The sequence below is a fragment of the Dasypus novemcinctus genome, chromosome 23 (genome assembly GCF_030445035.2).
Source record: "Dasypus novemcinctus isolate mDasNov1 chromosome 23, mDasNov1.1.hap2, whole genome shotgun sequence".
NCBI classification, from domain to species: domain Eukaryota; kingdom Metazoa; phylum Chordata; class Mammalia; order Cingulata; family Dasypodidae; genus Dasypus; species Dasypus novemcinctus.
In genome coordinates this window covers 66,021,705-66,035,623 of record NC_080695.1, presented here as the reverse complement: position 1 = coordinate 66,035,623, position 13,919 = coordinate 66,021,705, and the positions used below count along the sequence as shown (strand labels likewise).

Here is a 13,919-nt window from a genome sequence, read left to right as displayed (position 1 = left end):
AAGCAAATAAAACCTATCTTTTAAGTAGTGTCATCAGAGTCCTTCAGCTGTGAAGGGTTTAGAGGCAGGTGAGAAAGCCTGATGCTTTCTATAGGCAGGTCAGAATCCTCTGATGAAGACATGCAAACAAGAGGCCTTTGTATGAGACATTACTGTCACAAAGAAAGAATTTTCTTCATAGAAGACAGTAATCCAGTAAAATAGAAGGGAATACCCATATAATAAAATCTTAACTCCTGAAGCCTTTATGGATGTGACAATGAAAATTAAACCCACTGCACGTCTGTGCCTTGACTTTTTGGTCACTAAGGGGTATATTATAGACCCTGTTGTTAAGGTAAGATGGAATTTTCCACTGAAAATTTCTTGTTATCAAAGCAAGGTTAAAGTTGTCAAAGGCAGCTCTTTCTCAGTACCTATTAAAAGAAGTTTGAATTCTTGATTTCTATTGAAATGTAGACCTCTACATTGTTTCCATATTTGTGTATAGTACATGTATGCAAAGGGTCAATGGAGGGAAATGAATGACTTTTCATAATATTCTCCCTTGCATGAATCATAATGATTGATTCCTCTGGTTAGACTATATTCAAAACCATAGTGCATCTCATATTTAATTAACACATAAAACATTTAGTGTAGGAACAACTATTAGGATAGGGGGATGGGAGTTTGGTGGGCTATGAGTTTCAGGGAATCACAAGAAGGGGTAACTAGTCAATTTTGTTGTTGTTTCTGGGCTTATTCTTCCTGCCTTATGATGTGCGGATGTTCGAGCAAATTAATAGATTGTGGGGAGTTGAAACTTAATCAAAGCCAAATACTCTTTCTCTTTGATTATTAATCATTTAGATTGAAATACTTTGGCCTGAGATTACAGAATTCTACCAGTCATCAGACAACCTGGATCAGTGTTTCCAGGTTGCTTTTTGTAGCCCTGGAATTCTTTAAAAAAAGAAAAACATAATTGCGAGATGCTTCTAGCACCTCTCAATCCCTGTCTCCAGTCATGGTTCCAATTTTGTCATTTAAAATTGTTAATGGCATTAAAAGATTAGTGACTGCTTTTTTCTTTCTTTCTTTTCCATTTGTACATTGTTACAGGATTTGGGGACTACTACTAATTAGAATATGAATCCAGGTAATGGGGTTGGGAGCACTTTAAAAAATTAGTCCTGCACAATATCAGCTCCAAAGCTTTCCCAGAAATATAGTATCCACCTCTTCTTTCTATATTCTGTTCTACAATTTCTCTATCCCAGACTTGAAAAACAAAACAAACAACAGAGAAGGAGGTGGTTACCATATTCTCATCTGAAACTTCAGAGTTAGAGTGGTTCATTTCAAAAGCCCTTGGAAACTTGCCATGTAAAGTGTGTCTCCCAGACAAATAACATCGGCCTCCCCAAGAATTTGGTAGACCTGCAGAATCTCAAGCCCCACTCCAACCCAAATGAATGGGCATCTGCTCTTTCGAGATCCCCAAGTGAGCCATAAAAAGTTTGAGAAGCACCTCCTTAGAGGGCAAGGTTCAATTCTTCACCGGTCAGCAGTATTGGCACTTGGTTCTCCCTCCACAATCCTTGCAGGATGTCAGAGAATGTGTCTTTGTGAGCTGCCAGTTTGGTTACCATCTCTTCTCTGTGACCCTTCCCTCAATGTGAAAAGGAGGCACTGGCGATCCTCAGATTTCCCTCAAAATCCGTTCTGTTTCCTCAGCTTGCTTAGGGCCACAAGGAATCACTTTCTTTCCCACACATATCCACAGGTAGAGAAAATGATTTCACACTGATATCCTCTCGCTGATTTTGTCATAGACCCATACTCATGTAAAACGTATCCTGGGGAAGTCCCATCTGATTTCTCTTAACTTTGTGGAATCTCAGTTTTCTCATCTGCAAAATGAAGTGCATAACACCAACGAAAAATACAATAAGATAAGGAAGGTGAGCATCACTTTATAGATGGGAAGAGGGAGTGCAAATGCATGGCATCATCGTGAATGCTAATCATTGCTGATCGACGGATATTTTAGAACGAATTATTCCTTGTAAGTATTGAATATATACAGGCTGTTTCCACCAAATCAAACTGATTCATGGAAAAAGACTAGGTAATCTCTAAGACTCACTATAACCTCTGTTCTGGGAGCCTGTGCCTTGCTCTATGCACAGCTTTTGTGTGGCTGGGTCAAGGTTTAAAGGTCACCGTTTCAAAGAATAGGTGCCTTTCATACCCGGGGCTCCTACTCCTTGAATCTTTGCTATCAGATCTTTGCTATTCATGTATAGAATTTGATCCCTGATTGAGACGTAGGCAGGGTCTGACTCCCAGAACAGTTACTTACTAGATAACCTAACAACGTAAACTACTCAACCTGTTTGAACCTCAACTGCCTGATCTTTAAAATGGGCATAATGAAGAATCTCTGCCTCAATTGGTGATTGTGAGAATTAATTCTGGCAATGAGCAGAAAGCCCCTCGAATGGTGCCTGACCCTTAGTGGCACTCAGGACTAGATTATCGATTATTATTGTAAATAACCGTACTAAACCATAGGGATACTTTGCATTGTTCTTGGATCAAAATTGGGTAATATCCTGCTGAAGCAATTTTCCTGATTTTGAAAGATTTTCTGATAAAGTATTTTTTTTAAATCTTGACTTCCACCCTAGAAATTTAAAAACAGGTTGTGGGGGGAAAAAATTAAAGGAAGGGGAAGTTGAAAACCATGGGGTCAAATAGCCTGTCCCTTCTAGTCTACCTTCTGCTGGGGTATTTATCCTCTTTTCTTGCCCATGTTCAACTCAGGCTACCAGGAATATATCAGCTCTTAGGAAAAACAGCTCAGTTCTTCCAGTGCAAACCCAGCTCCCAAGCCATTACTGCTTCTGATTTTTGTAAAAGCAGTTGCTTCATAAAGATTTACTTTTTAAAAGACCAAAACAGCTCCCCCTGGGGCTCCCTCTTCCCATCAAGCTCTGTGAGAAGTCCAATTCCTGTGGCAGGGATACCTGATCAGAAACCCTGCAGTTCAGTAAGTTTTTCGCTACTGCTGTCATCATGCCCACTGGTTCTGCACAAAATGCCTGGGTGAGCCAGCCCTTCTCAGCAGGGTCCTTTGCATCCACTGGAGTCTCAGCCCAGCACTCTTTGCTCTTTCCAAAGCCAGGAGCCCAGGAACTCCTTTCCCAATGGAAACTTGGGGAAATGGAGAACCTGTGAAAGTCACCTCTTCTGTGTATTCATGCATTCTCATCAGCAGCTCCTTTATTCTCTCCTTTGCCTGCCCAGACAAAAAAGCCAGGGTGGGATTTTATCTTTTTCGAGGACCAAGGCCACTGTTAAAATGACCACTAGCCTCAACTGGCTCTTGACTACCTGCCTCTTGGCCACCTGCCTCAAAACGGAAGCCCAGGGCTTAAAAACACAAAAACCTCCACCTCTTCTTTGTGAGGGGAGTGAAGGCTGATTTGTATCCTTGCTGAGTCTACACAGCCAAAAAGCAAATCCAACTTTGTTTTTCTAGGAAGGAGCTTTTGCGTTCATTTTTCTCATTGAATCTGAAGAGCTTGTACTATTTTTTACCCTATTTTGCAAATGAGGAAACTGAGGCCCAAAAGAGCAAGACCACATTCCTGGTAGAACACAGTGTGTCTGTGACAGGCTGACCTTCCAGACTCTTTGTTAGTTCCATTTGACTTTAGCAGAGAAAATAATTGTAGTGCGAACCAGGGAGAATGTTAGATTAGTTGGAGAAATTAAAATTACAAAAGGAGGCCATTCTCAAGGTCTCCAGGTAATAGAGATGCACTTAGATTTGAACTTCCAAAACCCACAAGTTTTGCAGGGAGTGTTTAAGTTGGGGACAGATTCATTGCACTTAGTTCCTTTCTCGTTTAAACTTTTTAATATAAGCATATATCCTTTCTTCATAGGAAATGGGAGCTGCCTCTAAATGAAATCTTTTTTAAAAATGTTTTTAAAAAGTATTAGGGTAGATCATTAAAAGGGGATTCTCTAGAGAATCTGCTTGCTTGCTTGTTTGTTTATACTCCTTCTCATTCTATAATATGCCACAGCTCCTGAAATGTATATGATACCCTACAAAACTATAAGTAAAAATAGTGCAACAGGACAGGAAAAATATAAAAACAAATGGAATTTATACAACTCTCAAATAGTTTTATGACTGGGTGAAGGGAAAGAGCGAAAATACTGATCCTAAGCAAACAAGTCCCCTTTTCCTAGGTGATAGAAGTATAAATTAGATTTGGAGCTTCCAGACAGCCACAGAAAATAGGGGTGTTCCACAGTGATTTAAAGGCAAGTTCACCAGCACAGCATAGATCCTTTAAGCTTACCATGGTGCCTGGCAGGGAGCAAGCCCTCATTTAACGAGGATTGAAATCAAGTGAGCAAGCCCTTTGGTAAGAGTCAGCATAATGAGTCTTAATAGCAGCACCTTATTTCTGCATGTTATGTCTGCCCAAAAAGCATTCATCACTTGATTTGATTCGATATGTCCCTTCCAACTTCTAAGATGAGCGAAAAACTGTACTGCCCAACCTGAGAATTGTAAGCCCTCCTTAATATTAGATATATAAAGGGAAGCATCCAATAAGTAACGTTATAAAGTGTCAACATCAACACTAGGGCAATTGACTTCAAAACCCAGAAGACAGGACTATTTCCTGACAGAGACAGGACAGAGGTGAACACAGACGTCCTCAGTATAGCAGCTTGTCAGTTCTCAATCTGAACTGCATATGAGAATCACCTGGGGGCATTTTAGGACCACCTGTACCTGGGGATCACGTTCAGAGCCTCTGACTTAAAGGAACATGGAATGGCCTGGTCGTTGGTATTTTATTTTTAAAAAATATCCTAGCTGACTCTAATGAGCAGTCGGGGTTGAGAGCTGCTGCCTTTTAACCAATAAATGCTCCAGAATCTGCAGGTAGAGTTCAACTGACTTGTCCCTCCCCTTGACTGTCATCTGCCAGGCCAGAAGTCCTTGGAGGGTTTTAAACACCTGCCAAAGTGTGTGTGTGTGTGTGTGTGTGTGTGTGTGTGTGTGAAAGAGAGAAAGAGAGAGAGCTTCAACAGTCAGAGCATTAGGTAAGGAAGCTTGTAATGAGTGGTATTAACCCCAAGTTTTGTTATAATAGTAACATAACAGAATTGAGGTCAAAGAGTGAGAAGTGACCAGAATCTTTCACAATGAAACTAAAACCCATAATTATTTGATGAGGGAACATCCCCCATCTGGCCTCCTTCCTCCCATTTCCAGAAGTTCCTTCTGTGAGTTGGTAGCTTGTTTCTCACATCCCTCCAGCAATGCTTGCTGGCTGCTATTTTAATTTGACTCTTAGAATTCAGCCTTGGGTGACTTTTAGAAGAAGGAAAATTGCCAAGAGATGAGCCTACTAGGGAAAGTGGGACAGAGGGATGCTGTGTCAGGCCACAGGGCTAATTTAAAATGCCACCAGCCAAGTCAGATCTAGAATCTTAAATGGTCAGTGTAGAAGAATCATCTTAAAATACTATGAAACCTTGTGATATACGAATAAACAAATGACAGACCATGGCAAATGCCATTTGATCACCCTGGGTTGTTGTTGAAGCAAAATTTACTTACAATGAGCTCTCTCTCAAGCCTCAATTATGTCATATTCAAAGGGGAGTCCCCATGCTCTATGATTTTTGTTTGGAGAAAGTGAAGATTCAGACTGCTATCAAGAAGTTCCTCAATCTAGACCCCCACCCCATTGCTGATTGGATACCCTAGTTGTGAACATCCCTGGGCAGCACCTTAGAGAATGGATAAGAGCAAGGTCCATGAGCCAGCTCACCTGCCTCCTATTTCACTTCCACTGCCGACCAGCTCTCTCACTGTACATAACCTTCCTATGCCTCAGTTTCCTCATGTATAAAGATGATGATAGTAAGAGGGGCTGTTAAAAATGTTACATGAACTAGTAAATAGGAACACTTGGCCCAGGGCCAGTCAAGGATAGGGTCAATCAATGCTAAAGCATCACCACTCAGACTCTATAGCATTCGCAAGAGTGAAGGCCAACATAGCCCTGGCCTGATGCTCAGTAACTTCAGTATTTTATGATTTTTCTAAATTTGTAACCCTCCTTTCTCCCACAAAACCTCCCCATAACCTGGAAAAGGTGGGCTTTGAAATGAAAGTGGGAATGCAGTTGCAGGACGTTTCTCAGCAAGATTTCCCAGATTTCTCCACGATAAGAGTCACCTGGATCCAAGCCGCCTTCCCTGGGGCACATCAGCTACCCAGAACAAAATGTGAATGGTGTTTGCCTGCGCTGGTCAGTAGCCATGCCTGGGTTCTTTTTAGATGTCTAGGTCACCAGCCTGCTTCCTTAGAAACTCTGATTCAGCTGGTCAGGGTTGAAACCCAGGAGTCTCTATTTTTCACAAGAGTTCTAAGTAAAGTGATTCAAGTCTTGAGGTAGGTTGGGAAATATGAGAGCCAGAGGCAAGGGTAGAAATTACAAGGAAGTTCAAGATGAAAAACATTGGCAAACACAGGAGTAGATACAAATTCAAAAGGAAGAATGGAAAGAAGTGAGCGAAGATGATCTTGGGGAAATCCGTAGGAGGTGGTGATGGAAGAGAGTATGGCCTTACGCCTGATCTATAGACCAGCTCCTCTTTCAGAAATGAGGTGTAAAGTGCATTCTCTTAAAGGGCCTTGAGGAGCTAGAAGCAACCGTTCCTGGACAGTGTGGGGTGTTTCCGTGGATGCATCCTCAGCAGCTTGCATGGCTTGGTGCCCTCGAAGCTAACACGGTGACCAAATGAAAGCTGCAAGCAGCAGTAAGAACTGTGAGATGCAGTGATTCAAGTCCCTCAGTGCTCTGCATTTGTGGCATACCCACTGCTTCTCAGCTGGGGCTGCCTGTTAGAGTCACCTGCTGCACGCTTTATAAAAGACCTCTTCCCAGCTCCTACCCCAGACCAATTAGACCAGAACCCAGGGGGTGGGGCCCCGGCAGTGTATTCGTTTAACCTCTTCCTAGGAATCTAAGAAACAGCCAGGGCAAGAGCACCGTTGAACAAGACAATCCGTCCTCAACCTTGGCTGCACTTGGGAATCGCATGGAGGTCTTTAGAAACCACGGATACCTGAGACCCATGTGCAGAGATTCTGATTGCACTGGACTTGGGTGCCACCTGGTCAACAGAGACTTCAAACACATACCAGGTGTCTACAGTGTACAGCCAAGGTTGAGACCCCCTCAGCTAGACCTTCTTTATCATCAATAATCACCGATCAAACCAATTTACTTGGAAGTCAGGTGCACCTGATGTACAAGCTTAATGCCTTAGGTCAGTGTTGAAAGTGAAGCAGCTAGGATTAGCATAAGGAAACAGACGCCCTATCCCCTCGAGCATATCTGTATGGTCCAGGTCGTTTCTTCCCCCTGAACTTGTTTGGGGATAGCAGACATCTCAGCTGCATTAGTAATCCCTTTGAGCCTCCTGCTCTCTGACCATTTGGGGTAAATGATTTCACAGAGAGGACCATAGACTATCCATTTACTGACAACCTAAGATGGTCCATTTTGTCTTAAAATCCAAATGGACAGAGACCAAAATGAATATAAAAGTGGTATAACACACAGAGTTCCCTGCATGCACCCTGCCCCTCTAGCTCTCCCTGGCTTGCTCTGCTGGCCCGACATGGGAGCCACACCTCTCCAGTCTCTTATTAGCAGGCATTGACTACTAGTTGAGGAGATTGTTCAGGAGAAGTGGCGACCACCCAGGTTGAATCCCTGGACTTAATGATTTCTATGGAAAGGTACTTTGCTGAAAATTTAGGATGACATTCCTGGGATGTAGTGAGAATGGTTGTGTAGGAAAAAAAAAAAACTGTACACAATTGGTGCCTCCAAATGGCTACTATTTTCTAAAAATATTTTCATAAGTCCTTTTTAGCATGCTGCAGAGTCCACGACATATTTTTTTAAAATCACTATTGGTGATCATTCTTTGTGTTTTGAAGTAGATTTGATTCAATAGTCAGAAGTCATTTTGAGCCAACTCTTTTGAAAAGAGAGTTGTCAAAGGGCTAGCTCCCTTTGTTCAAAAACTAGCTTAGGCATCATAATCAAAATATGTAGGTTAATGAAAGGAAGAGAAAAGAAGGGAAAAAAGAAAAGAAGGGAGGAGAGAAGGAAAGGAGGTAGGAAAGAAGGAAATGGAGACATGGTAGCATTATTTAGAATGGGGATTCTTAACCCATGGACCTCTTTGCCAGGCAGGTGAAAACCACAGACCCCTTCTCAGAATGTAGTGGCAGATAGTTTTATGCCATTCAACACTGGCGGTTTAGAACCCCTGGTTTAAAGTAAGTATATAATGCCAAAAGAATACTGTGGAGATCAACCATCATATATTCTGGAATCTTGGAACAAATTTTTTTTTAAGTCTTGTTTATTTATAATCACACAGGTGTGATTTTAAAATGTTCCCCATTCAGTCTCCTTTGCACACCTGTGTTAGCTGCTGAGTAATCAACTCTGCTGAGAGTTCCTTAGGGGAGAATGTGATTTTGAGAGAAAGTAGGAGTCTTGTCAGAAGTGGGTCGCAAGGTGACAGTGTCTTCTAGATTAGGGAGTGGAAGTTGGATAGAGCCACTAGACAGGTGGGGGCCCCCAAATGAGATGTGAAGCCTCTTTGGAAAAGCCAGGTGCCATTCTTGGTTAGACAGTGGTGTTGCTGTGAGCATGCTGTACATCCAGGTCCTTCTGAGCACGTGTTTGGGCCATCTCTAGAGTATCACACCTATAAGCAGAGATGCCCCTGTCTTGCTGCCCTTTGAGTCAAAGATAAGTAAGTCAAAACAAATATTTAACCAACATTTCCTTGTTTCTGAGCATATTCTTTTTACTGCCCTCCAAACCTTGGGGATTTGAACCCAGGTATTCATGGGGTTCAAAAAGTCTGTCAGAACAAAGAGCAAAAATCCAATGAAACTAACTTTTTTTTCTACGAGGGACAATAAATGAACTTTTGTGATATGGAAGAGAAACACCAAAATACTATTCTCAGCGCATGTATGATTTTGTTTAGATTTCATTGTGGATGTGAGCAGAATTTTCAAGTGAATGTTAAATTCTAGGGAATTTTCAAATGGCAGCTCCATTTATATTCCAGAGTGTGCCTTTTGCAACAGTAAAACTTTCTTAAGATGTTTTAAGAAATGCTCAATCACTAGATACTTTTTGAAGCATTGAAGCATTTAAATAATACCAATCAAACTAAGACCTAAAATGCATTTATCTTGATGACCCATATGCACAGTAAAATCTAGTAAATGATAACCAGAAGCCTTCCTCCTGTTGCTTGTTATGTATTTCAGAGTCTCGCCAATCTCATTGGGCCATTTTTATAATCTGCATGGCACTGACTTTCTTATTTCCAGAGAAATGAACAGTACCCCTGCATGAGAACATTACGTTGTGGAAATGTCACAAGCTTGAAACATCTTAAGAGAGTTTTATCATCTTTCTGGATTTACTAAATCGAAGTAAAACAGCGTTTTCCAATTTTTTTCTTTTCTTTTGAATACTGCATCATGAAAAATAATTTGTCAAGACAGAGTCTATTTCCATTGATGAGTTCTCTTACATTTTCTAGTTTGGTGATGAAATTATTTTCCATAACAGGGCACCATATAACATTCTTTTCTGAAATAACAGAATTTCTTTTTATTTATTTTTTAAACGTTTTTTGATATTGTACTATAACATTTAAGTCTGAGGTTCTTTTTATTTGCCTAGCTAATTGCGGTATACTTTTTTTCCTGCTAGGTAGCCTTCAGTTTTTTTAAAATGCATTCTTATTTAACATAGAAATCCACATAAGCTCAGTTTGAAATGCCTTAGCCTGAGAAGCATAGCCTGGCATGATGTTCTGGTAACACAAAGCATTAATATTCCAGTGCAACGGCTTGTACATGGTCCATTTTCTGACATCACCATGATTTTGTTTAAAAGAGTCCCGCATGCCTATTTCATGATCTTTCCAAACTCTCGAAGTCTGAGGTACATCAACACATTTCCTGGCAACATCCATTCAGATGCACACCCTGCCCTCCCCTCATCTGTCCACATCAAACCAACTGGCAGAGAACACATTTCCCCCTGAGCGAGCAGTATTGTGAATTTTATCTTCTCTTCCAGAAATCAGTTCGTCTTCGTTGCAGCAGATGAAATTTCTTGTAACACCTCTGCAGGTAACAAACATTGCTACTTCTTGATGCATCCATCCAGGCTCAGTATCCTTTTTCTCTTTTTTTCCCCCCCACATGCTGCAGTTGGTCACTCTAGAAAGCTTAGAAGAAAGACAGAAAGAAAGAGAGAAAGACTCTATTAATCTTTGCAGTATAGCTGAAGCCTTTAGGCTCTGCTGTATAAAAAGACATTAAGCATTTTGCTGACTTTGATGTTTTATTTCCGGGTTTAATAATACATGATCCAGAAAAGTGAGACCAGGCTGAAAAAAGCCATGATAAAGTCTTATGTTACAGTCAGCACTCTCGTGTTAAAATGCTGAGCAGAGATTAGGCCCAGAGACTCGTGGCTTCCTTGCTTGTGATGTATTATGTCTGGGTTCACCCAGAGTCACATGTGAATTGTTCGGGCTCTCTGTGGAATGGGTGGTTTATGACATAGGTCCTAAAAGACTGAATCTAGAAAGCTAGCAGCCGCAGGGTATATAGTTACCTCTGTCTTCTAAGAAGGGGATCTTCATTCTATTAGCTGAAGATCTTCAGTTTCTTTTCTTGTGAAGCATATCACAAACAGCAAGACTTAGGGAGACTGTCCTGCATTTTTGAAATCAGGACTTTGGCAAATGGAAACTGCATAGTTGCATGATGTGTCCATCAATATAACACCTGTCTTTTTGCTTGGATGTGGTTCAGGACAGTTAAATTTGGACTTTCATTAGCATGAAACACTTGATTAAATATCAAGATAGGTGAGTGCCTTAACTAACACCAGGTTTCTTTTTTTTTTTTAATAAGACTAAAATATGGCCAAAAAAGTGACTAGGAAGTCTTACTAATGCATTGAATTTAGCCAACAAGAGAGGGCTTTACAGTTCATCCATATGTAGCTGAGTATGCCATGAGCTTCCAAAACATATCTGGAACTGAAATTTACAATAGACACTCATCCGATTACCCATTGCATTTAATCCATGGCGCAGGAAGGAGAGGCTCATTTGATGATACGTCACTCCCTACGAAGAGTCTTTGGAGAGAATGAAGGGAAGGAGAGTCAGAGAGCTAGCAACCCATTCCCTGTCCTCTCTGTTCCAAAGGCAGGACCTCAAAAAAACTACATCAGTTTAATTTCTTATAGTCGGTCTCAACATGTTTAATGGTTTAAAGTCTTATCCCAAGAGCTCAAGAGGTATACGTGCTCATCTTTTAAAGCAATAGCTAACGCCATTTCTCTAGAAGTCATTTGATAATGGCCCTGCCATTTCTCCACACCCTCCCCCAACTCCCAACCTCAAATCCCTCTGCTTCTCCCTGCGAAAGGTGGCAACATGCTTAACACTTCACTCAAACCAAATAGAAGATCCATAACTGTGTTGCTGGGGTTGCAGGGAAATGTTCCCAAGATGCAAGAGATGCTGAACCTTTTTATAGCCTTAAGAGAATGGAGCCTGAAACTAATGGGGAAACTTCTTGGGATGGGAGTAGGGGTGAGAAAGAATGTTGGTTTAAAGCATTAACAGATATTTGTGGATATGCTGGAATTCTAGAACGTCTGACTTCCCTATTAAATTGTATACATTCTCCATTGTGTCGGAGATTGCATTTTGTCATTGTAGATGAAGCATTGAAAAGCTACAACATAAGAGGTAGCTATTGGTTCTGTTAAATGACTTAACAAACCCTCCCTTGAAAAGCAAGTGGTCCACACAGAGTATTCCTCAATGAAGCCCCCAGATAATGAAAGTTTGCATGAGCGTGACTAGTGCTACCAGCTACCTTATCTAATTTATAATGGCCACGCTATAAATTCCTAATGAATTGCTATTGATCCAATTTCAAATAGAGAGAGAGATTGCTGTCCCTTTGATGGCCATATTAATAATCTGTTATATGCTTCACAAGGTTCAAGTTGAACTCTGAATTTTGAATCAAGCATGAAAAAGGAGACACCCATATTAATCAAATGTCAGATTACCTCCGAGGTAGTCCATCTTCCTCAGAGAGTGAAAATAAAAACTCAGAACTCCTTTGTCAACAAAGATCGTGATTCATCGTTGCAATGAAAGGCTTCCAAAGCCTCATCTCCTACATGCTGGAAAAACTGGGTGTACCCACATTGTAAACAGAGCAGCTATCATGAGCTCACACTTCCTTTCAAAGAGCAAAGTGCCTTACAGGCAGGTCCATTGAATCCTGATATCTCCTGGATTTCAGGGTTTAACTAAAGGTAACTTCATCTCTTTTCAAATGATTATATATATATATATATAAACCACAGTTTGTGGTTTTAAGTTTGTGGGTCCTGATATATCTTATAACCGGAATTCTTATAACAATGTATTCTACTTACACTGCTGCCAGTGATGGCAGAGCTAGCCAGACACAGTTTCGTCTGTGGCTTAGGGTAGAGATGGTAAGCTGACGGTAAGAGATGATTTGATGGTGAAAAACATCAAACACTAAAAATAGCAGCATCAAAAGAAGTTTCTTTCAGTCCCCAAAGGAAAAGTGACGACTTTATGTGGGTCTTTTGTAGGTGGATGCCAAAATGTTTCTGTCTGCTTTTCTAGCCATGTAAAATAAATGCTTCTCATTAGCCATTGTGATTATGAGACTGTGTTTACAAGGACAGTTATTCTCTTACTCAATGGCTCCCAAAAGGATATTAGGTTTTTGTTTCACTTTTGGTTGCTCCTAAAGGACATGAGCTTACTTGGGTGTTGCTAAAGACTTGCCTTTTAACAATAGGGCAGAATACCATCTACAGCATCCACCTTGCACACTTCAATAACTGCTCCTTCTGCAACCTCAAGGACCTTTGATGAGTTGTATTCTACAAGAGATGGCAAAGGAGGGCAAGAAGATTTTTCCCTTCTCCTTAAACTCAAAGTCCCCCTGCCTCTGTGACTCATTGGGATTTTTCCCGACCTGCAATTATAGTATTAGATGATGGGACTTGTATGGGAATGGAAGTTGTGAACAAGTTACTTACTTTGATGGGAATTATTTTTAGTCAGTGTGTATATACTGAGTCGTTGCTGTGGCTCAGGAATTCTTCTAGGTACTGGAGGATATAGGAGTAAATAAATCAGAAGAAACCCTTCATTCAAAGAGCCTCCATTCTATTGGAGAGAAGACCTGAAAACATGTATATGACCAAGCATATAATATACTTGCATATAAAGTTATAGAATAGCTATGAAGAATGAGGAGGTAGAAAGAAAGATGCAGTGCTATTTTACATTCAGTGATCAGAGAAGGCCTTTCTGAGGTGGTGACATTTGAGGAGGGACCTGAATTGAGTGAGGGTATGAGCCAGGTAAATAATTGGGGGATTGAGAGTATTGCATGCCAAATAAGAAGCAAGTGCAAAGGCTCTGAAGTAGAGGTATGCTGAGGTAGATGGGCACAGTAAGCCATCCAGTGTGGCCAGAGCCTATGAGTACAGGTGAGCATTTCAGAGATTATATCAAGGATGAAGATAGGGGTTCACATAAGTGAATACCTGCAGGTCACAGAAAAGACTTGGGATTTTTAAGACCAATGGGAAGGCACTGGAGAGCAGGCCCTGATCTAACTTATTAAAAATAATCTGGTAGGCTGCTTTATGGAGCTCTGACTGCAGTGTAGCTAGAGCAGAAGAAAGAGA

At 41.0% G+C, this 13,919-nt stretch overlaps 1 protein-coding gene across 50 annotated transcripts in view; it reads left to right on the top strand.

Annotated features, from left to right (window-relative positions):
* The window catches only part of RBFOX1 (RNA binding fox-1 homolog 1), a 1,470,157-nt gene that overhangs the window by 1,441,298 nt on the left and 14,940 nt on the right, over positions 1 to 13,919 (top strand). For 27 of the 50 annotated variants that reach the window (XM_071211399.1, XM_071211398.1, XM_071211404.1 and 24 more), the window contains one exon: positions 10,224 to 10,276. The exons of the other annotated variants lie outside the window; for them this stretch is intronic. In XM_071211399.1, the coding sequence (XP_071067500.1) occupies positions 10,224 to 10,276 (53 nt within the window). The remainder of the gene's footprint in view (positions 1 to 10,223; positions 10,277 to 13,919) is intronic. 50 annotated transcript variants of the gene reach the window in all.